Source organism: Eriocheir sinensis, chromosome 24 (genome assembly GCF_024679095.1).
Source record: "Eriocheir sinensis breed Jianghai 21 chromosome 24, ASM2467909v1, whole genome shotgun sequence".
Classification (NCBI taxonomy): Eukaryota; Metazoa; Arthropoda; class Malacostraca; order Decapoda; family Varunidae; genus Eriocheir; species Eriocheir sinensis.
The window spans coordinates 7,996,660-8,021,445 of NC_066532.1; the positions used below are offsets into that span (position 1 = coordinate 7,996,660).

General features: G+C 46.5%; 1 protein-coding gene across 1 annotated transcript in view; it reads left to right on the plus strand.

The window, feature by feature from the left end:
- Window positions 1-15,446: 15,446 nt before the first annotated feature.
- Window positions 15,447-24,786, plus strand: part of LOC127003099 (neural-cadherin-like) — a 167,098-nt gene continuing 157,758 nt past the window's right edge. Inside the window, exons 1-2 of the mRNA XM_050869512.1 lie at window positions 15,447-15,504; window positions 16,567-16,661. Of these exons, the coding sequence (XP_050725469.1) occupies window positions 15,447-15,504; window positions 16,567-16,661 (153 nt within the window). The remainder of the gene's footprint in view (window positions 15,505-16,566; window positions 16,662-24,786) is intronic.

Here is a 24,786-nt window from a genome sequence, read left to right on the forward strand (position 1 = left end):
AAACCTAGAGAACTGGTCGACGCACACCAATAAGTAGCGCGAGCCATGTTGGCTCTGGGGGAGCTGTAATAAGTCTATATTAACAACATCCCATGGCGCCTCTGGTACTGGGTATTGCAACATAGGTGCTGGCCCTTTGACGGACCCCTTGTGCTTGGCACAAACGACGCAATGTGCGACATGTTTTTCTACATCAACCCGTAATGTGGGCCAGTAGAATTTTCGTCTGGTGACAGATAGCGTCTTGTCTCTTCCTGGGTGACCCGCAATGGGTGTGTTATGGACCAGCTTAAGCGTCACGGGGACGTATATGTCTGGGATGACCAGTTGGTCTATAGGTACCGGTTTGGTTGGCCATGACCTACAAAGGAGGTTGTCCTCTGATAGGAAGAATTGTGAAAAGGGAACTGGCAATTCAGGAAGGTTTGATTCGTCTCCCGACTCGAGGGCGTAAATTAACCTCTTCCACACAGGGTGGTCACGCTGAGCAGTGCGTAGCTCAGGTGAAGTGAAGTTGTGGATGACCTCTGGGGTGGTAATCGCGCCTATCGGAATATTCCGAGATAAGGCATCTGCGACCACATTTGTTTTCCCGGTGATGTATTTTATCTCCGGATTGTATGCTTGGATCGTTAAGAACCATCTTGCCAGACGACCGTGTAGGTTTTTACCCTTGATAAGATCAGTTATGGCCGCGTGGTCCGTATACACCACAATTTTGTACCCCATCACTATGTCACGAAAATGCTTTAGAGCCCACACAATGGCAAGAGCTTCTAGGTGGGTAACAGAATAGTTCTTTTCCGGAGCTGTAAGTACTCGACTGGCGAACGCTATCACATGCTTTTTGCCGGATTTTTTTTATCTGTTTGCATCAGCGCGGCTCCTACTCCACTAGCCGAAGCGTCGGTACAAAGCTGAAAGGGGTCCTTGAAATCCGGAAAGACAAGGACCGGAGCCTGTGTAAGCGCTTTCTTTAAATCCTCAAAACTCGTTTGTTGAGCTGGGAGCCACTGAAATGGTACGTCTTTCTTTAAAAGATGGGTTAGGGGACTCGCGCGTGCTGCGAAGTCCTTAATGAAAGGCCTGTAATAACCTGCGACACCCAAGAAAGACCGTACCTTGTCCGCAGACGTTGGCTGAGGGAACTCGGCAATAGCCTTTATTTTGTCGTCCACTGTGTGGATGCCGAATTCGTCCACGACATGCCCCAAGAACTTGATCCGAGGCTTTAAAAATTCACATTTGGTGATTTTGAGCTTTAATCCGACCTCTTGAAGTCTGTGTAGGACTGCTTTTAGTGTTTCCATGTGTGCATGCACGTCTTTACTTGCTATGATGATGTCGTCTAAATACACATAGACAGAGTTGCCCAGCAAGTCACCAAAAATACTGTTCATTGTCCTTTGGAAGGTCAAGGGAGCTCATTTGAGCCCAAACGGCATCCTCGTCCACTCATAGTGGCCATGAGGCGTGCTGAAAGCCGTTATTTCACGGGCCATGGGCAGTTGCCAGTAGCCACTGACCAGATCAAGACTCGTAAAGACTTTATTTCCTCTACCGAGACACATCAGAAGATCTCGAAGAACGGAAGCGGAAAATGATCATCCACGGTCGCGGTGTTCACACGCCGGAAATCAATCACAGGACGATAAGAGCCGTCTTTCTTTCGGAACCAGGAACAAGGGTGAATTCCACGGGAATTCGATTCTTTGATGACACCTTGTTCTAACATTTCAGAGATAAGTTGTTGCACCACCTCCCTCTGACTGTGGGGGAGCTTGTACGCATTGATATATACAGGATTTGTATTGGGTTTTAACTTAATGTGGTGTTCAGCACACTGCGTAACTTCAAGCGGCTCGCCTGGTAGAGCAAGCGCCCCCCGATAATGTTCCAGAAGCTGGACTAAGGTTGGCTTAATTTCGGAATAGTGTGCAACTTTTAGGAATGCCTCTAAATTAGCTGTGTCTTGTTCGGGAGAAGCCTGACACGCCGAGGTTATGCCTGAGACTTGGGCTGAAGGGTATTCAGCTGGTTCCGGGGCGACATTTCTCCCATACACTAGACACTGGCATAATCGAACACCGTGTTTTAAGGATACAGGGGATCCAGACGTGTTTATTACCAATGCCTCTGCAAAACCTCTCTCCTTGACTGTTGCAAGAGTTACCTCCACCGTCACGCGGTGTACGTGAGGAACTCCGTCGATACACACATCACTGCCCGTCGGAGGGGCGTTAGGCAAACGGATTTTAACAAGTTTTGCAGCACGATCCGGAACTATATGAGGACCTTCTACGACTGCCGTTACTGTCCGCCACAAGTCTGCAATGGTTTCGTGTGGTTTGACCGTAAGAGGTGACACTTGGGCGGTGGCAGTCCCTGAGTCTGTGGTGGGTTGGTCATTTTCCACATCTGAGGGTGAGATTACAGTTGACAGAGGCGATGGATTTACCATCCCCTGTATGCGTCGGCCTTGATACACGATCGCGTTGTTTTCAGGGTTTATGGTTATGTGCAGGTCTTTCATGGCGTTTAATCCTAAGATCCCATCCACAGGTAAAGCAAACCTGCTAGAGACATAAAAGAAATCTCGAAAGGGACATACTTTTTCATGTAAGCTGACTGTTAGTGGTACTCGCCCAAGGATTCCCAAAGTGGTGCCCGTCACGCCTATCACATTCAGGTCGTTCTCTTGGAGCGGCCAATTTTCCCTACTCGCCTGTCGTGTCAGAGACCTGTAAGCGGAGTCGGAGATGACATTGACTGTGGCACCTGTGTCAACCGCTAAGGTGAGTGAAATTTTGCCCACCTTGCAAGGGAGGGCAATTATGCTTGTCCGTCCCAAGGCGGCAATGACGGAGTCAAGTTGCTCCCAATTAGTATTTTCCTTAAGGGACACTTGGATGTACGCCTCGGGGCTGTCACGAAGTCATGTCTTTTTATTCTGAGAAGAGGAGTGTGGTTTACTGTCCGCTGAGGACTTGTACTTCTGTTCCTCCTTGGCCTTTTGTATTGCAGAACAACTGTCTGAATCATGAAAACAATTCCCGTGGATATGGCAAAAGGCAGCCTTCCGCTGATGGTTTGGCCTAGGGTTCCTGTGTGATGAATGATGCCCGCCCCTGTAACCTCCTGACCTCCTATCTGAGCCCCGTCTTGAATGTGTTGATTCCCTACGTTTCGCGAAACAAGAATGTTCAGAATGTCCTGATTGTTTGCAAAAACTACATGTGAGAGATGCCTTACTTTGTGCTTGCAATGCTGCTGCCGTTGCGAGGGGTTGATGGTGAGGGTGTTCCTGAACCTTGACTTCTAACTCTGAGACGAAGTCAACCAACTTCCCGCTCGGTTTGAAGGCCAAAGGGAGGGCAGAACGGCGGTTCTTCTCTGAAATATGAAATAAGTAAAAAAACAACTCGAAAGCTGTCTTCACCTGGTGCTTTTGCATACAACCCCCTGGAAGCCAGAGCGCGTCTTCTAGGCTCTTGACACAGTCAACCGCCAGCTGATTTGCCTCAATCATGGCGTCCCAAATCGGCTTTGTTGAGGAATTTTTTTGGAGGGACTCAACCGTGTGTGCCATCTGTCGAACGATGCTTGGTTTACTCCCGCCCCCGAAGATTTTAATGAAATTCCCTTTAAAAACCTCATAGTTTACACCAATGTCCCCCGAAGCGAATGCTGAGGACTGCATCAAATTCAGCGCCCGAGAGCCTGGAAGTAACCGTGACCGATTGAAAGCGATTTTATCATGATCTTCCGTAATGGAGGAATTTACGATGGCAGATTCACACAAATCTAAAAACTGTCGCGCCGAAAAATCGGTCTCGCCTCCCGAGAATTGTCGAATACTGGCGTGAGTTGGAATGACCCGAATCGGGGGCGGGGGGAAGTGGTGTGGGACCCCAGGAGGAGGGGGGGGAGGTGGATCGACAGGCATTGTGATCGGCCGAGTGGGGGATAAGTAATCAGACGAACCCGAAGGTGAAGGGGCGCTATCCCTTGGGAGGGAAGAGTACGTAGCCCCCGATCGCAAATTCACCACATATAAATCACCGGAGGTTGCACCTTGCTCCAATTCCTCCTCACTTGAAGGACGAGCCAACTGTTTAAAGGTGTCGCCTAGCTTAGCGAGAGTGTCATTGTTCATACTATGGCGTAAATCATTTACAAAATAGGAGCATATGTTGATAGCTGTAAATATGAACCAATAAACGGAACGTGTATGAATGAAGAGTTTGCGTTGAAACCCTAAAAAGGCAAGAAAGAATGGCTAGCAAGGTGCCTGTTTAGACGTAATAGAAGTTAAGGTTAAAATGGAATGCCCTAATGATATGGGTATATTGAAAGAATAACTATATAAACAAAGTGGTATGTTAAGTGAGTATACCATTGAAGCTCACGTTTTCTCTCGAGCGGTGAAAAGAAAACGGAGGCAGGGCACACTGATGAAGATTAACTTTGATCAGGGAACTCACACTATACTCAATAGACTCGCTAGCAAACAATAAGAAAGAATCAATATTGTATGCGAATGAACGTTACTCTCACAATTATGACTGATTAACAGTGTTAGGAACACAGAAATAAAAAAAATCGTGCCCCTGCACGGACAAGAATGAAAATAAGCCGAGTCGGCATATTTGGACAAGAAGGGAATATCCACAAATACCAAGATTAGTCAGCTGATGTAGTGGAGAGGGCGACGGCTTGTGATGCCCTGGGTTACGTGCAGTCGTTGTAGGCGCGTCAGGAAACCTCGGCCGCGGCCACAGCGGCGGTGAGAGGTGAGGGATGGGCTGAGATCGGAGGACTCGCAATGGAGGTTGAAAAACTGCTGACCCAGCAATTTGAGCGGCCGCGGTTGCGGCGGCTGGGAGCCGGTACACTGCCGCCAGACGTATGATGGCCGCGTCGTCCTTGTTATAGGAAGAGATGGGCGGCTGTAGCAGATAAGACGACTTGGGTGTGTAACCTCTTGAGAAGACGCCTTGCAAGAAACGGTAGTGGGAACAGCTTGCAGTCACCGGGAGATGGCCGTGGGTACCCTTGCTGACTGTTTGCCGGAAGAGGTTTGGGCCGAAGCTCCCGGCAGCGGCGGTGGTGCCGCCAGCTGAGGAGCGAGAGGCATGCGGGGTGTCCCAAGGTCAGCGGGGCGTGCCTCCTCGTTGCTGGTGTGAATACTTCTGCTGTATCGTGGAGTGGCTTGCAGGGTTCGTAGCAGTGCTGGCTTGAAGCGGGGGAGCGGCTTGTAGATTGTGGCCCTCGCTGTGCTCGGGGCTTGTAGGCTTGACGTCTGTAGAGTTGCTTGAAGCTGGTGTGCTCGAGGCTTGTCGGCTGGACGCCTGTAGAGTTGCTTGTAGCTGGTGTGCTCGAGGCTTGTAGGCTGGACGCCTGTAGAGTTGCTTGTAGCTGGTGTGCTCGAGGCTTGTAGGCTGGACGCCTGTAGAGTTGCTTATAGCTGATGTGCTCGAGGCTTGTAGGCTGGACGCCTGTAGAGTTGCATGTAGCCGGCGCCTGGTGAGGTGCTTGTAGCTGGCGCCGAGTGAGGTGCTTGAAGCTGGCGACTTGTGAGTTGCACGTAGCTGGTGCCTTGTGGGATGCTTGTAGATGGCGTCTTGTGAGTTGCACGTAGGTGGCGACTTGTGAGATGCTTGTAGCTGGCGCCTTGTGAGTTGCACGTAGCGGGCGCCTTGTGAGATGCCGCGGACGGCTGGTGCGTTGCCGCGGACGGCAGGTGCGTTGCCGCGGACGGCAGGTGCGTTGCCGCGGACGGCAGGTGCGTTGACTCCCTCTTCCCTTGTACGCCTGTCCCCGGAGTTTGTTGGTGAGCTCTCGTGGCTTGGAGGAGAACGAGGTAGCGAAGGCACAGGCGCGGGGTGACCGCTGCCAACCAAATGTAACGGGCTTGTCGGGGGGCGTTTAAAGGGTGTTGATTAAGACTTCAGCTTCCTTAAGGCGAATTATATTCGTAGCCTTTATGTACAAGAAGCGGCGGAGCGAGAGCGACTGTCGTTAAGTGTCAGTCGGACTCTCGTGAAGGAGTGGCGAGTTACAGGTTGGAAAATAATTGTTACAATTGGTCACGTATGTCAAGGTGACCTCCACGCACCATCGGAGTGCGAAGTATACAAAACTGAGACGGTAAACACTGACGGACGACATTCCTATAAGGTGGCGTGATCTATCTGTCGTGGGTTTTTCCATTGACAATTGTATGCCTAATTCGTGGTGATATTAAATAATAATAATACATTGATATCCTACTATAACAGCCTATGACTTGACCACTTTCAAAAAGAGTGTCTGAAGACACCTCTCCACCCGAAATTGACCTCTCTTTTGGCCACTCTTTACTTTTGTCTGTTGTGGGAGCGGTGAGTAGCGGGCTTTTTTTTTTCTACACACTTTTTGTTGCCCTTGAGCTGTCTCCTTTGTTGTAAAAAAAAAGACAGGGAGCACAAGAGACTTGAAGATCCAGATCTCTGCCCTTCTAGACATATATCGACAATGCCATATACTCGTGTTGAGCGAGTCCATAACACCTTGGACCAGGCCAATCCACCGTAAAACTTCCTGACATTGTTATGAACTACGCTACCAAGATACGTGAAACTTTCTGAGATCTCAACGTCCTTGCCACACGCATGAACAGACTGTACTGTTTCATCTTGCAAGCCTCCAACTTTGGTGTTGGCCTTCTCGTGCAGTGCCTCGAGAGCCATCACCAAAACCTCCAGCGACTCTGCCAGGATTACTGCATCATCGGCAAAAACAAGGTCAGTGATCATGGTATTGCCAATAGATGCTCCGCAATAACTGGTCCACAACTCTGCCCAGTACCTAGTCCAAACAAGTGTTGAAAAGCGATGGGGCAAGGACGCAGCTCTGCCTCTCTATCCCAGAATACAGGCCAGTCAGTAAACCAATAGTCCTCGCAGGAATACCACGGAGTCGCAGAAGTTCCAAGAGTACCTCGCGATGCACTGAGTCAAACGCAGTCTTGAGATCAACATAGGCTGCAAGCATTCCCTGTCGAAACTCACGTCGGCGCTCCACCAGTACGTGAAGCGCCAGGATACGGTCAGGTGTTGACTTACCAGGCGTGAACCCAGACTGTTCAGGTCTCTGCATCTTGAGCAGCTGACTCCGAATTCGCATCAGCAATAATTGGGCAAGCACCTTGCCAGGCACACTGAGCAGTGTAATACCACGGTAGTTGTTGCAGTCCTGGCGGTCCCCTTTCCCTTTCCAGATAGGGACGACCAACCGCCTCTTCCAGTCAGGAGGAATGGTACCGGACTGCATCAAGACCTCATGTAACCCGCGGATCATGGCCTCACCTCCAGCTCTGAGCAGTTCCGCACTGATATTATAGGTGCCAGGTGTCTTTTCACCCCTCAACTTTGCCACAGCCTCTCTGACCTCTACCAGAGAGGGTGGGCTTTCGTCAATGGGTGAATCAGCATCCGCCAACTGTATACCAGCAACTGGAAGCTGCCCACGTGGAGGGTCCGCCATGTACAGCTGCTCAAAGTACTCAGCCCAGCGAGACCTCTGCCCATCCATGTCCGACACCAAGCAGCCGTCAGCTGTTCGGATAGCGATCACCTGAGAGGGAGACTTGGAGCAGAGCTTCTTCAGGGCTCGGCAAGCAGGTCGGAGATCATTCGCATTTAAATGGCCCTTGACTTCCTCAGCGAAACCCCTGACATACCTCTCCTTGTCTCTCCTCAGGAAAGCTCTAGTTCTACACGACAGAGCCCTGTCGTGGCAGCGCAACTCTCCTCAATATTCTCCAGCGTCTCCACCGAGGCAAAGCCACTCCTAGATCTCGGGCGCTCCCCAATGCTCTCCTTGGCAGCTTGCAGAGTCTCACGCTTGAAGGTATCCCACAGTTCTACAGGGTCCTCCGGGGTGCTGAGCACATCGAACCGATTTGAGACTGTCACTGCATTCTCCTGAGCACATGCCAGGTCCGTCAGCCCCTCGAGATGGAACACAGTATTGTTGCATCTCGAGATTTTTCTTGACCTGACATGAAGCTTGAGTGTTACAACAACAAACCTATGGTCAGTTGCAAAGAACTCATCACTCTTGTAAACCCTGCAGTTCTGAAGGATCATCCAACGAGTACTAACGAGGATGTGATCAATCTCCTTAGCTACCCCTCCGGCATGGCTATACCAAGTCCAGCGGTGCAGCTCTGGTCTCTGGTACCAGGAACCCGCAATACCCAACCTTCTGGATTTTGCAAAATTCAGGAGGAGAGAGCTGTTGATGTCCCTGGTACCAAAACCATGGTGACCAACACATAGCTCGAAGCCAACGTTATCAGTGCCAGTAGTAGCATTGAAGTTGCACAATACAATGAGTGTGACCCGGGAAGGGCACTGGTCTAATACGGAGTCAAGTTTGGCGTAGAACATCTCTTTCTCTCCAGTTTCACGCATCTCGGTAGGAGCGTACACAGCAACAAGATACATGAAGCCCAGTGTGTGCTTCAGCCTCACTTGCATTATACGCTCATCAAGCGGAGCAACTTCAGCCACCAATGGCAGCAGTTGGCTGGAGATGCCCATAGCTACGCCCTTGAGATGGAAGCCATTGCTCATGCCGTACTAGCAGAAGGTATACTCCCCCTTACTGATCTCGCCACTGCCAAGCCTCCTCGTCTCAGTGAGTGCCACTATGTCCACCCTCATCCTTCAGAGCTCATTTGATAGGTAGGGCAATTGATCATCGTCCGAGAGGCTCCGGACGTTCCAGAAGCCCACACGCAGAGCCCTCCGAAGGTTAAAGCCCCAAATACACTGCCGAATCTTGGCTCACGAATGTGCGCGAGTATACAAGTCATCCTGTGTCGCGAACAAGTTCGGCATCTTTCTTGCCTGTTCTTGGCCGTTCGGGGACATGTCTGCGTCACGCGACTTTTGACAGTTGGTCACGACCGCCACGAAAGTTTCATATTGCATGAAAAATTCGCGGCCGTTCGCCGAATGAGCACGAATGCGAAATGGACGCCGAATTGTCGCCGACATGTCGCCGACTATTCGGGGACATGTCTCCGACATGTCGCCGAATGGCCAAGACTATTCGGGGACATGTCCCCGAATATTCGGCGAATTAATCACGACACGGCAAACGGGTCGCGGTGGGAGGTGTACACGGGGGTCTGTCTATCTATCTATCTATGTATTATCTCTCTCTCTCTCTCTCTCTCTCTCTCTCTCTCTCTCTCTCTCTCTCTCTCTCTCTATATATATATATATATATATATATATATATATATATATATATATATATATACGGAATAAAAATATACTATAACAATAAATAGTAAACAAGAAAATATGAAAAACAAGAAGAATCATGAATATGTAAAATAGGTATGGAACTAACATTTTCATTTATTTCATAATTAATTTACTATTTATTACTTTATTTATTTCTTAATATCATTATTCTGCCATTATTTAACCTTTGTTTCATTTTAAGTTATTTAGATTTATTTCTTCTTTCAGTTACTGGTTTGTTTACTGATATTACGTAAACATTCATTCATTCTAAAATATTTGTAGGAGAGCAAAACAAAAACAAATCACATTTATACATTTTGTTACACACACTATCATACATATTACCATACATGGTATTTACTCGCCCATAATTCTGTCCTGCCAGGCCACTGCTCCCCGGGTGTTGTAGTAGTCCATGAGGTAGGTGTGGATTCCCGTGCTTTTATATGCCACAGGGGCATCAGATGATCAGCTGTCAGAAATCTTGGCATTGTCGGAGAACTGTCCCCGACATGTCGCCTACACTTCGGGGACATGCGAAGACAATTCGAAGACTTGTCGCCAGTTATTCCGCGACAAAAAAGCCGTTAAAATTTCAGATTTTTAGCTCGGCGACATGGACGCCGAATAGTCGGCGACATGTCTCCGAACTGTCCCCGAATTGTCTTAAGCATTCGCCGACATGTTGCCGAATGGTCACGAACTATAAGAATCTTGGTCATGACGGCGAACCGGTCGCCGAATTTTTTCACGAACTGATTCGGCGTCAAGTTCGTGGCCAAAATTCGGCAGTGTATTTGGGGCTTAACCCCGGGCCTGGTTATGCGGTCGGGCGCAGCCTCTGCACCATGCCGGCCATCACCAAAACAAAAAGAGGGGCTAGGGGGCCCTTCCTCCTTCGAGGTGCAGGGGTCCCGTATGATTTGCTCTGCACCCGTCACTGACGGCAGGCTCCCCGGATGCGGATGCATCGTGGAAGCCTGCCGTGCGGTCGGGCCGCCTAGCAAGACCGGATCGAGGTCGAGGCTCGCGCCCCGACCCCGACCTCAATTTTTAAAATTTGTCTCTAGCTAATATATTTTTTTGTGGGTGGAGGGGGGTGCAAACCCCTCCCCCAACCAGTCCAGATCACGGGCTGGGCTGATTGCTCACCATAGGGCAGGGACGCAGGACCCCTGGGATAATTAATCCCCCGGTTACCTTAGCCTAAGATAAAATGAATAAGTATATCTTACACCGCATGTCAGCACATGTAGCTTGACATCATTAAAGCTATTATATTACCACGAAATGACTGTGCTGATATGTTCGTTCCGCGAACATTGGTTTTCTTATTTAATACGATAATTTAGGCGAAAATACGATAATTTAGGGCAAACATGTTCGATATTACAGTCACTGGCATCTGGTCACCCTGCTCACACAGTCTGAGTCAGTCCTTGTTTGGAAGTTGTAATGAAGATGGCCAATTTACCAGTTACTGGTGTCGCGTATATATCGCGAATATGCACCATCATATATTGAAGAAGAGAAAGGAGAAAATTAGTCGCAGTTTCTTCGACTGTTTTCACCTTGTTCTTAGGTATGTCTATTTTATTGAAATATCTTGGTTGTTTTGCACTCTACAGTAAGTTCTTTTGATAATATCTTATAAACATCAGAATATTATAGTTGTTCCACTCATTTATACAGTTCACACGTAACACACACTGGCGCTGAGACCTGACGGGAGACCGTGCTGTCAGTTTTGGCTGCACTCAGTGTAGCCAGTTGATATCCGTTGAATACACGTCCCGTACACATTGTGTGACCTTATCCAGTAAAAACTTTTGATGAGACGCGCATAACCGTCAAATGGCGGTACGGGAACGAAACTCGACACGTATCAACTACGGTCGCTTGGATGGTACGCTATTTCGTTACGAGATACCGTCCACACTAGCATTTTTTGTTGCATGATGGAGTTTCAAAACAACGGTCTGTTGGAGTGTGTCTACCCGGATTTTAACCACTCATTGGGTGTATTACATGTGTAGCCTATTTTAGCATGTCGAAGAGGCTACACTTCTGTAGATAGCCTTGGTATGCTGAAAGGTTTCAGATAAAGCAATACGAGGAGGTAATCTTTATAAAACCATTTGTAGGCTGAAACACAATTGAATTTTCATTTAGCAAATCGGAAACACTTGTACAGACAGTCCACACACGTGTTTATACTGAAAAGCTCGTTACACCGACTATACCGACAGCAGTTGTAATAAAATACACATACGACTCTTATATCTTTCGGATAAATACAAAAACATAATGCAAGCTTTGACTTCTTGCATGCCACTTGAAGTAGTGAGTTAGCCACATTAAACATTTTTGGGACTGCATTCCACACAAGCTTGATTTTGCCCGCATTCATAAACTGGTCGTCTTCAAAGCATTCAGGATATAATCATAACACATTACTTCTATAGATCCGTGGATGCTCTCCCCAGAAGATCAGCCTTTTCGTGTTTTGAACCCATCACAACCTTGATTCTTCAGAATTTTCCACCATCTGGCTAAGACTTCATTGTCATTCTATTACTAAATACATCTGTGCTGTTTATCGCTCACCTAACTCTACTAACTATGTAAAATTCTTTGACTATTTGAACTCTAAAATGGAGCACTTCTTGACCCACTCTCCCTTCGCTGAAATCTCCACCCAGGGATATTTCAATGTTCACCACCAGCTTTGGCTTTCATCCTCTTTCACTGACCAGCCTGGTGAACAAACCTACAACTTTGCTATCCTCAACGACTTAGAGCAGTTGGTCCAGCACCCTACACGTATTCCCGACCGTCTTGGAGACAGGCCCAACATTCTAGACCTCTTCCTTACCTCAAACTCTTCTGCTTACTCTGTCAAACTGTTCTCTCCGTTGGGCTCCTCCGATCACAACCTTATTTCTGTATCCTGTCCTATCGCTCATGTACACCCTCTGGACCCACCGAAGAGGCGATGCTTCTGGCATTTTGCTTCAGCTCGGTGGGACGACCTGAGGATGTACTTTTCCGATTTCCCGTGGAATGATTATTACTTCCAGGAGCGAGACCCCTCTGTGTGTGCTCAGAGCATCACAGAGGTGATTGTCTCTGGAATGGAGGCATGCATTCCACGTGCTTTCTCTACTCCTCATGCTAAAAAGCCTTGGTTTAATCACGCTTGTTCTCGTGCTGTCAGAGATAGAGAGGCAGGTCACAAAAGGAACCAGAGCCTTCGAACTAATGCTAACCATGAACTTTACATTTCTGCCCGGAATCGTGCCAAATATGTTCTCCGATTAACCAAAAACTCTTTCATCAACAGAAAATACCAAAACCTTGCTTTCTCTAACTCTTCCCGTGACTTCTGGCATCTAGCCAAAAACATCTCCAACTTCACTTCTTCATTTTTCCCTCCTCTCCTCAGTCCTGACGGCAACACTGCCGTCTCATCTATCTCTAAGGCTGAACTCCTCTCAAACTTTTTTTTTTCTAAAAACTCCACTCTGGGCGATTCTGGGCATATTCCTCCTACTCATCCCCCCTCTGACTCTTTTATGCCTGTTATAAAGATTCTTCAAAATGATGTTTTCTATGCCCTCTCTGGCCTCAATCCTCAGAAGGCTTATGGACCTGATGGAGTGCCTCCTATTGTCCTTAAAAACTGTGCCTCCGTATTGACACCCTACCTGGTCAAACTCTTTCGCTTCTGCCTGTCAACATCTACCTTTCCTTCCTGCTGGAGGTATGCCTTCATACAGCCTGTGTCTAAGAAGGGTAACCGTTCCAATCCCTCAAACTACCGTCCTATAGCTTTATTTTCTTGTCTATCTAAAGCTTTTGAATCAATCCTTAACCGGAAGATTCAAAAGCACCTTTCCACTTCTGACCTGCTATCTGATCGCCAGTATGGGTTCCGCAAGAAGCGTTCTACTGGCGATCTCCTTGCCTTCCTAACTGACTCTTGGTCATCCTCTCTTAGCCGTTTCGGTGAAACCTTTGTTAAGCTTTTGATAGGGTCTGGCACAAATCTTTGGTTTCCAAACTACCCTCCTACGGTTTATATCCTTCTCTCTGTACCTTTATCTCCAGTTTCCTTTCTGACCGTTCTATTTCTGCTGTGGTAGAGGTCACTGTTCTTCCCCTAAACCTATTAACCTTTAGTGTCCCACAGGGTTCTTTCCTATCTCCCACTCTCTTTCTGTTGTTCATTGATGATCTTCTTTCCAAAACGAACTGTCCTATCCATTCCTACGCTGATGACTCCACTCTGCATTACTCATATTCTTTTAACAGAAGACCCACCCTACAGGAACTTAATGATTCAAGGCTGGAGGCAACAAAACGCTTAGCGTCAGACCTTACTATTATTTCCGATTGGGGCAAGAGGAACCTGGTGTCCTTAAACGCCTCAAAAACACAGTTTCTCCACCTATCCACTCGACACAATCTTCCAAACAACTATCCCCTATTCTTTGACAACACTCAGCTATCACCTTCTTCAACACTAAACATCCTCGGTCTATTAACTCAAAATCTCAACTGGAAACTTCATATCTCTTCTCTTACTAAATCAGCTTCCTCGAAGCTGGGCGTTCTGTACCGTCTCCGCCAGTTCTTCTCCCCCGCACAGTTGCTATCCATTTACAGGAGCCTTGTCCGCCCTCGTATGGAGTATGTATCTCATGTGTGGGGGTTGCTCCACTCACACAGCTCTCCTTGACAGAGTGGAGTCAAAGGCTCTTCGTCTCATCAGCTCTCCTCCTCATATTGATAGTCTTCTACCTCATAAATTCCGCCGCCATGTTGCCTCTCTTTCTATCTTCTATCGATATTTTTCACGCTGACTATTCTTCTGAATTTGCTAACTGCATGTCTCCCCCCCCTCCCGCGGCCCCGCTGTACTCGACTTTCTACTATAGCTCATCCTTAAACTGTCCAAACCCCTTATGCAAGAGTCAACCAGCATCTTCACTCTTTCCTCCCTCACGCTGGTAAACTCTGGAACAATCTTCCTCATCTGTATTTCCTCCTGCCTACGACTTGAACTCTTCCAAGAGGAGGGTATCAGGACACCTCTCCTCCCGAAAATGACATCTCTTTTTGGCCACTCCATTGACCTCTATTCAGGCGCAGTAAGTAGCGGGCTTTTTTTTAATATTTTTATTTACGCCCCTGAACTGTCTCCTTTGCTGTAAAAAAAAAAAAATAATAATAATTAACCATTGTGGTCTACAGATAAAACACTTCGCAGTGAGTAGTATAAATAGTGATAAAACAGCTTGATTCCCTATAACAACGCTCATTAACCACTGTAGTGTATAAGTAAAGAGGGGGAATGATCAACTACATTTTTGATCAACAACAGTGTCATTTATTATATTGAAATGTAATTGTTGCAAGTCGCAGAGAAACACAGGTTATTTGTGATAAATGAAAAAAATAATAGTTCAAGCTTCGTGGTACAAAGACCGAGTCGCTGGTGACACCTAGTAAGAATGAAATTACGCCATTAACATATCTTTGTAGCGTAGTATTGAACTGTAGCGGGTCTCGTCAAAAAGTGTTGCGTCAAAATGGCTTGACCTACAGTGACCGCTCAGTACAAGTTTATGGGGTTTTTGATATCTGCCGAAACCGGGGTAAGCGAGGCCTTTCAAAGATCCTCCAGTGTTCTCATTTTCTGGTTCCCTATTATCTCATTAACACCAAAAAGTAGCTCAGAAGGCTCTGAGCTAGACGCCATTTCCTCTAAATTATTTTTTTTTAATATGAGAAAATTTAAGAGCAAAGCCTTGAAGTCCCTCTCTGGGAAGGGGAGCAAAAATGTTCCTTGGTCAGACTCAACTTTTGATGTTCACCGAAAGAGGTGAATTGATAGTTCCTCCAACTTTTTCTTTGATGACTATAGTAACATTTGCGGTCTTCGCTCTAGTTTTCATTCTGTGGAAAACCATTTTTCCATCTTTATAACTCACCTTCTCTTCCTAACCGAAACACGGATTTCTGAGGCTACTAGGCAGAGTTGTAGATCAGTCATTATAGAGCATCGGTTGGTAGTATGAGGATCAATGACCTTGTATTTGCCGATTAATCCTTCCGGAGTCGCTGGATGCTCTGGTGATGGCTCTCGAGGCACTGCTCGAAGAGGCGAAGCCCCTGGAACTCCAGGTCTTCGGAGGTACATTTATATACATTTTAGAGGCTTACACTAGATGAAATAGTACATCCTCCTCATGCGTGTTGCAAGTGCATTGTTATCTTAGAAAGTTACGTTTGTCTTGGTAGCGTAGTTCAGAACAAAGGTGGGTGTAGTCAAGAAGTTTTATGGTATATTTGCTTGGTCTACGGTGTGATGGATTCGCTCAGCACGAGTATATGGCGTTTTCGATACCTGAGCAGGACAAATAATTGGGTTTAAAGTCGCTTGTGCTCCCTGTCTTACTTTATTGGTGTGAGACATGGACAGTTAAAAGTGACTTGAAAAAAGCAGGTTAAAGTCTTTGGCACTAAGTGCTTATGCGGAATCATGGGATATTGCTGAAATGACTCCGTCAAATCGGCGATTAATCCGTGAGACTAATTCGATGCATAGTACGACAACAACTTCGGCTATACGGCGATGTGGCACCCCCGGTGTTGGCGTTATATGGTGCCTCCCGGAGTATGCCTCTAATAATTGATCAGATCTAATATTTGTCTACGTAGTACCAAAGTCAATCGCTGGATGACTTTGTGCCATATTTGATTATTCAACCGTGAGACTGAATCGAGGCCTATTTCCTGCATGTTCTGCTACCCAGCAGTCGGCTCTCCTTAACGGGTAGTTTCTTTAGACCATCACTGGTAAAAGAAACAACTGGGTACTCGTAAATGACTTGAGAAAATCCATGGACGGTGAAGTATGTTGCTCGAAGGAACCCTGGGGTTGGCGTCAGACTGTGGGCGAGGCGACGTGTCCAACGTCGTTACTTCTATAGACTGATGACTGATCGTCATAATTGAATTAAAATTACTACCTTTAAGGAATAATGATTTGATTATTATTATTTTCTTTTCAAATTCCAAATATATTTTACTCACAAACTGTTTAATTGTGATTTTTGGGGCTTTTCAGTTAACTGAATTTCAGTAAGTATTCCTATTTCCATTTTTAATCGTTTGTTTTGCCTCAATACGTGCTGCGGCCACTTATTTGCCATCTTGAATTAATTGCTTCAGTGTCTGTTGTTTCTTTCCACAGGTGACAACACACACCGACCAACCTTCCAGGAGTGTGAATCCTACGACTATGTGCATGTGATGGAAAATATGACGGCCGGCAGCTCTGTCTTAATGGTGAGAGAGAGAGAGAGAGAGAGAGAGAGATATTTACATAGATTTACATAGAAAATCAGCCCACACAAACCCACAGACTAGGTGGTCTGTTCTTAAACCTAATTGATTCTACATTAATTAGATGGCTCCAAAACATTGCATTTCAACTCTAGTTAATATTAAGTTCAAGGAAGTGACGGTCGAGCTTGTTTTTAAAGGAGTCAGTCAATCGTGTTACACTGGACCACTGAAGGTGGGAGCTTATTCCATTCTCGCTCTACAACGTTGGTGAAGAAAAATTTGGTGCAGTCTGAATTTACTTGCCTACATTTGAGTTTTATGCCAATGTTCCTCGTTCGCAAAGTGTCATCGATCATAAACAATTTTGATCTATCTACATTCGTGAAACCATTAAGTATTTTAAAACATTCGATCAGTTTTCCTCGGAGGCGACGTTTCTCAAGAGAGAACATGTTAAGGGTGGAAAACCTTTCTTCGTAGGATTTGTTGCGCAAGGAAGGGATAATTTTTGTTGCCCGATGCTGAACACCTTCTAATTTAGCAATGTCCTTTGCATGGTGGGGAGACCAAAACTGTACCGCATATTCCAAGTGGGGTCTGACTAAACTATTGTAGAGCGGAAGTATTACATGTTTATTCTTGAATAAAAAAGTTTCTTTTAATGAAGTCCAGCATTCTGTTCGCTTTATTTCCTGTATCGATGCATTGCTGTGAGAATTCGAGGTTTGACGCGATTTTGGCCCCAGGTCCTTAACGCAATGAACGCTTTTGAGTTTAACCCTGCGTTACTTTGCTGGGGTTTCCAAACATGAGTACTCCCCTGGGGTATTTACTCACCCCAATACAAAAATATTTATAATGTTACTATTATGTAAAACATAGTCAATCTGTTGATTCAGGACATATCTACAATCCCTATTGAACAGTTTGAATCGCTTGTAGCTGGCTGATATTAATATACAATAATGCAATAAAATAAATTATAAAACTAAGGAAAAATTACCAAAACTTAGATTCAGATCACATTTATTTTGAAAATATTCACGGGATACACCATTTTGTGTGACCCTTTAATATTTATGATGAATATTAACATTAAAAAATTACAAAATAGGCAAATCTCCCTTATAAACTACATGAAATGAAAACTTGAACTAAAGACATAATTATTCATTGAAATTAAAGTTAATATAAATTTGTTACATAAACATAAACATGGTTTCTTTATCAAAAGTAAACACAAAATGTTTCCATGAGTTGAAATGAAATAAAAAAATGTGAGCTCATTGCATAACATTGAATTAGTTACATAAATTTAAACATGGTTTCTTTATCAAAAGTAAAAAAAAAAAAAATGTTTCTATGAAATGAAATTCTAAAAAAAAAATCAGTGTGAGCTCATTACATAGCATTACATTCACTCTGATTCACCACTTACTGCTGTATTCTCACAATCTATGCAACTCACAGTCATCTTACTGTGAACCTTGCAAACATGTTTCCCGCAAGTGCTACATACTGTTTTCACCTTCCGATCCTTTGACCTGGCACAAAATACACATCTCTTTGCTTGGCATTGTAATGTCTGTGAGCTTGTTGAGGTTGTTGCATCTGCAGCTTCGGGGAATAGTCTTGCAATCCCTGTTCTGAGACCTTTTGGCAGGCGGATGTTCTGGAGTCTCCTCTTTAGAGTGTCCTCTAATAGCATCATGCATACTTCCTTGATGAATTTGCGGCGCTTGAGTTTATTCTGTGGGTTGTGAGCATACAGGACATACGAATTTACACAGACGATGTTCAGGAGAGCAAAGAACACAGTTAGAGGCCAACGCCGGCTGTTTCTAGAAACGCTATACTTATCCATCATCATGTCGACCACATCTACGCCTCCTTTGGTTGAATTATAGAACGTGATGATTTCAGGTTTCTTGGCATCACCTGTAGCTTCGTCTATCCTGTCATCATGGTGCATGCTGCTAACGAGCACCACATTGTTCTTCTTGCTCTTACTATTTGGTATGTATGAGACTAATGTAAGGTTGTCTCCAAATCCAAACATGCTGTCCACAGGAGGTCTATTCTTTGTCAACAAGAATTCTGGAGGAATCTCCCTCTTGTTCTTTCTGAGGGTCCCCACAGCAGTCAACTTATAGTCACGAAGTAGTGATTCCACTAGTGGATAGCTAGTATACCAATTATCAAATGTTACATTTCTAGCAGACCCAGAGATGTCAGAAATAAGTCTTGTGACCACGGCCTGTGATGAATTGTACTGCTTGTCAGCCTTGAATGGGCCATCTGGTTGTGTTCCGGCATATATCTCCATGTTACATACATAGAATGTTTGTGCATCACACAGTGCATGTATTTTGATGCCATATTTGGCTGGTTTGCTGGGGATATATTGCCTAAAGGGACAATGGCCCCTAAAGGCTACAAGCATTTCATCTATAGTCACAAATTCTGATGGGGTGTAGCTCTTTTGCAGTTTTCTACAAACATCTCAAATATTTGCCTAACTGGGGCAAGCTTATCCACCCTCTTTCTTTCCTCGCGTGTTGTTTTGTCGTCAAATCGTAGACAACATAACAGAAAACGAAAGCGATCCAGTGACATAGTCAGCCTGAACACCTCGATACCAGTACCATCTGCTTTCCAAATATCAGCAAGGTGCAGCCTGCTAGCATGATATGTACCAGCTAACATAAGTAGACCAATCAGTGCCTTCATTTCGATAACATCAGTGTCTTTTGTTCTGTAGGACTGAGCATACTTCCCTTTCTGCATAGCGATCATCGAGTTAGTATGCTCTACTAATAAACCAATTATTTCTGGAGTGATGAATACTCCCCAAAAGTCTGCAGGAGAATTGGCATTTAGAGCTGGTCCTTTTAGTCCTGGTGTAAATTTGATAACATTGCTAGAACGGGTACGACCTAGCAATTTTGGAACATTCTTCTTCCACCATGTTGTTTTATCTTTTCCCTTCCATCCATCAATTTTTGGCTTTTTTATTCCCTATCTATATTACACAGTAGGCTACCGATATACAATATGCATTTATCTCGACCCATTTTCATTTCCCATGGAAAAAAAAAGAGTGTATATAAGTCATAAAAAAACATACCTGCGTTAGTCTGGTGGGGTGACTGAACACCCCAGAAGGCCAAAGCGACGTCTACCTCCCAAGACAACTGACCTACAACTGAGCAACACTACATATGACACACCCTTCATGAGTCAGGAGAGTACTGGGAAGGAGAAAAAAAAATAAGTTGCCAACTAGGAATTACGAGCAATTAAGCAGAATTGGGGTGCCAAAACACCCCAGGGGAGTAACGCAGGGTTAACGCCGCGCATTTCGTAATCAAACTTCTTATTTCTTGTTCCAACTTGAAGGACCTGGCACTTGTCTACGTTAAAGGGCATCTCCCAGCTATCCGACCAAGGTGAAATTTTGTGCAAATCCTCTTGGAGAGAGGACAGGATTTCGCTTTGTTTCTTTAAGTAAAATAGGATATATATTGTCTGGTCCTGGACTTTTATTTGTTTAAAGGGATTGAGAAGCAATTAGGATTTCATCGGTATTTATTACAAAGATAGGCAATGCATGAACGAGATTTACGTTAGTGCTACTGTCGTTGCTGGTGTTGCTGGTAGTAGTGAGAAGACTTATAGTCGGTTCACCCAAGTCTGAAGTGAGCATTATCGTGCGCTGGCAACTTGGTGTCACACGGCGCGTCGGATTGCGTGGATACTGTATGCTAGCCTACGTATAGTAAATGCATGCTAACCATTCAGCCACAGCCTACCATATATATATATATATATATATATATATATATATAGATATATATATATATATATATATATATATATATATATATATTTACGTATTTGCCTATAGCGCCGATAGGCTTTCTTCAGGGGCCTGTTGGTCGGGCCAAGCACGTCATGGCGCAGGCAATTTTTTATGGTGGCGCCATATATATATATATATATATATATATATATGGTAGGCTGTGGCTGAGTGGTTAGCATGCTGGGCTCACATTCCCCACGCCATGGACAATGTCGGTTCGAATCCTCACGCTACCACTTCGGATTTTTTAGTCACCGCCGAGTGGCCAAAGACTACCCACATAATGTCCAGAAGACCACCCATCGACCTGGACTCTAGAAGAAACCGTCCAGTGAATAAAAAATGAGCTCCGGGGATAGCATGAGCCAAGCATAAATGACGCCACTACAAAAATTGCCTGCGTCATGTCGGGCTTGGTCCGATCATCTGGCCCCTGAAGAAAGCCTACTGGCGATATATATATATATATATATATATATATATATATATATATATATATATATATATATATATATATATATTTTTTTTTTTTTAAGTCCGTTACTCGCAGCTCCCCAAATAAAAGAATCAAAAGAGGTGGCCGAAAGAAAGGTCAATTTCAGGAAGAGAGGTGTCCTGATACCCTCCTCTTGAAAGAGTTCAAGTCGTAGGCAGGAGGGAATACAGATGAAGGAAGATTGTTCCAGAGTTTACCAGCGTGAGGGATGAAAGAGTGAAGATGCTGGTTAATTCTTGCATAATGGGTTTGGACAGTATAGGGATGAGCATGAGTAGAAAGTTGTCTGCAGCGGGGCCGCGGGAGGGGGAGAGGCATACAGTTATCAAGTTCTGAAGAGCAGTCAGCTTGGAAATATCGATAGAAGATAGAAAGAAAGGCAACATCGCGGCGGAATTTAAGAGGTAGAAGACTATCAGTATGAGGAGGAGAGCTGATGAGACGAAGAGCCTTAGCCTCCACTCTGTCCAGAAGAGCTGTGTGAGTGGAGCCCCCCCACACATCTGATGCATACTCCATATAGGCGGGGATGTAAAAAAAAAAAAATAAATAAAATAAAAAAAATATATATATATATATATATATATATATATATATATATATATATAGATATATATATATATAGATAGATATATTTGGAGCTGCCTTGTACCATAGGAGCTGCCTTGTATCGGCCAACCGGCCTCTTCCAGACTCCTTACGTTATTGTGGTCTTATGTATATATATATATATATATATATATATATATATATATATATATATATATATATATCTATATATATATATCTATATATATATATTTGTTTTACGTCTCCGCCTATCTTGCCGGTAGGCTTGCTTGAGGGGCCTGGATGGTATTCGGCCCCAGCCCGTCATGGCGCAGGCAATTGTTTATAGTGGCGCCATATATATATATATATATATATATATATATATATATATATCTATATCTATATATATATATATATATATATATATATACCGGAGGGTGGCGTTGCGTTTCTTATCATGCTGGGCAGGGCTTGCAGGTCTGTTGATTGTAAGTTTAGGTTCGGCTCCATTTCTTTGATATAAAGAGCCTCTAATCCTCTTATATTTGAAGGGGTCCAGCGTCGGATTTTGTTGCTTTGAATCCTGTGTTTTCTTCAATTGTGTTCTATTTTACTAGTTTTGTGTTTCTGCATGTGGTGTGTCCTCGGAGCGCCGCTTGTGAGGTGGTAGCTTAGCCGTCTGGTGAGTCTTAACGTTGTCATGCCGATATAGGTTGATGGAGGGGTTTTGCAGATCTCTTGTGTGTATTTGAACCTTTACACGACATAGGACTGTTAACTCTTTTTCCTTTTCTGTCTTGGGGCTGTTTTTCAATAGGAGGTTGCTGGTTTTCTTGTTTCTGTAATGGATTATTAACCTTAAGTTCTTATCAGGGTTTGTGGGTGGGACGTTCCGTTTGAATATTTGTGTGATTATTCTTTCATCCTCCATGTATTGTTAGAAAATTGGGCTTGATAGTAGAGCTTGATGTCTTGCTCTTCGTCTTGGATTTCTCGTTGTTTTTTGTGCCAGGATCTGCGAAGCCCTTCCATCAACCTATATCGGCATGACATCGCTGAGACTCACCAGACGGCTAAGCTACCACCTCACAAGCGGCCCTCCGAGGACGCACCTCATGCAGAAACACAAAACTACCCTGAAAAAGCAACATACTTGAAGAAAACATAAATTATAGCAACAAACACCGACGCTAGACGCCTTCAAATATTAGAGGCTCTTTGTATGAAAGAAATGGAGCCGAACCTAACCGTACAATCAACAGATCTGCAAGCCCTGCCCAGCATGAGAAGAAACACCACGCCACCCAACGACAGCCAATCATGCGCAAGAGCGGGCGAGACAAACAGTGGGGAAGCGGATAATTCAAACAACCAATCAGAGGACAGAACGCGTGGGACAGGAAGCCGGGCTGCCCCACAAAACCGTGCGCACTGACTTCCTTCAGTGGAACGCCAGCACTCCTCGGGCGAGCGGCCGGGTGGCCCTTCTACGGAGGCTAGGTGGACCCGTGGGGTCATCCTCGCTTAGGGCCACCCCTCCGTGGTGAAGTCGACCAGTCGGCTGCTCGCACAAGTACCGCTACGGGTGTCTGCTGGGCGCCTGCACTGAGAGCCCAGCCCGTGCCTCCGTCGCTGCTCGCCGGCTTTTACCCGTGGCTGTGGCGGCGGCGGAGGCTTCCCTACACCCGCCGCACGCCAGCGGCGGGTTCCCCCCTGCGACGGGCCGTCGCAGACAAAGGCCCGTTCCCCCTTTTTAGGGGATAAATCCTAAAAGAAGAAGAAGAAGACTTCCCTCTGTCAGTGGAACGCCAGCACTCCTCAGGCGAGCAGCCGGGTGGTCCTTCTACGGAGGCGAGGTAGACCCGTGGGGTCATCCTCGCTTTGGGCCACCCCTCCGCGGTCAAGTCGACCAGTCGGCTGCTCGCACGAGTCCAGCTACGGGTGTCTGCTGGGCGCCTGCCCAGAGAGCCCATGCCTCCGTCGCTGCTCGCCGGCTATTACCCGTGGCTGTGGCGGCGGCGGAGGCGTCCCTACATCTGCCGCACCCCAGCGGCGGGTTCCCCCCTGCGACGGGCCGTCGTAAGACAAAGGCCCGTTCCCCCTATTTAGGGGGTAAATCCCACGAAGAAGAAGAAGAACTTCCCTCTGTCAGTGGAACGCCAGCACTCCGTGGGCAAGCAGCCGGGTGGCTCTTCTGCGGCGGCGAGGTTGACCCGCGTGGTCATCCTCGCTTTGGGCCCCCCCGCTGTAGTCAAGTCGACTGGTCGGCTGCTCGCCCGTGTACCGCTACGGGCTGTTTCGCGCCTGCCCGGAGGGCCCGTGCCTCCGTCGCTGCTCGCCGGCTGTTACCCGTGGCTGTAGCGGCGGCGGAGGCGTCCCTACACCCGCCGGGACTTGAATTGCCCGTCCCCCCTTACAGGGCCGCCTTTGAGCAAAGGTCCTGTCCCCCTATTAAGGGGGTAAATCTTTACAGTACAGACTTCCCTCTGTCAGTGGAACGCCAGCACTCTGTGGGCGAGCAGCCGGGTGGCCCTACTGCGGCGGCGAGGTTGACCCGCGTGGTCATCCTCGCTTTGGGCCCCCCCGCTGCAGTCAAGTCGACTAGTCGGCTGCTCGCCCGTGTGCCGCTACGGGCTGCTTCTGGGCGCCTGCCCGGAGGGCCCGTGATTCCGTAGCTGCTCGCCGGCTGTTACCCGTGGCTGTGGCGGCGGCGGAGGCGTCCCTATACCCGCCGGGACTTGAATTGCCCGACTCCCCTTACAGGGCCGCCTTTGAGCAAAGGCCCTTTCCCCCTATTAAGGGGGAGAATCTTACTGAACTGAACTGAGCTTCCCTCTGTCAGTGGAACGCCAGGACTCCGTGGGCGAGCAGCCGGGTGGCCCTTCTCCGGCGGCGAGGTTCACCCGCGTGGTCATCCTCGCTTTGGGCCACCCCGCTGCAGTCAAGTCGACTGGTCGGCTGCTCGCCCGTGTACCGCTACGGGCTGCTTCTGGGCCCCTGCCCGGAGGGCCCGTGCCTCCGTCGCTGCTCGTCGGCTGTTACCCGTGGCTGTGGCGGCGGCGGAGGCGTCCCTACACCCGCCGGGACTTGAATTGCCCGCCCCCCCTTACAGGGCCGCCTTTGAGCAAAGGCCCTGTCCCCCTATTAAGGGGGTAACTCTTTACTGAACTGAACTTTCCTCTGTCACTGTACTGTTCAACGTATTACTGTCCTAG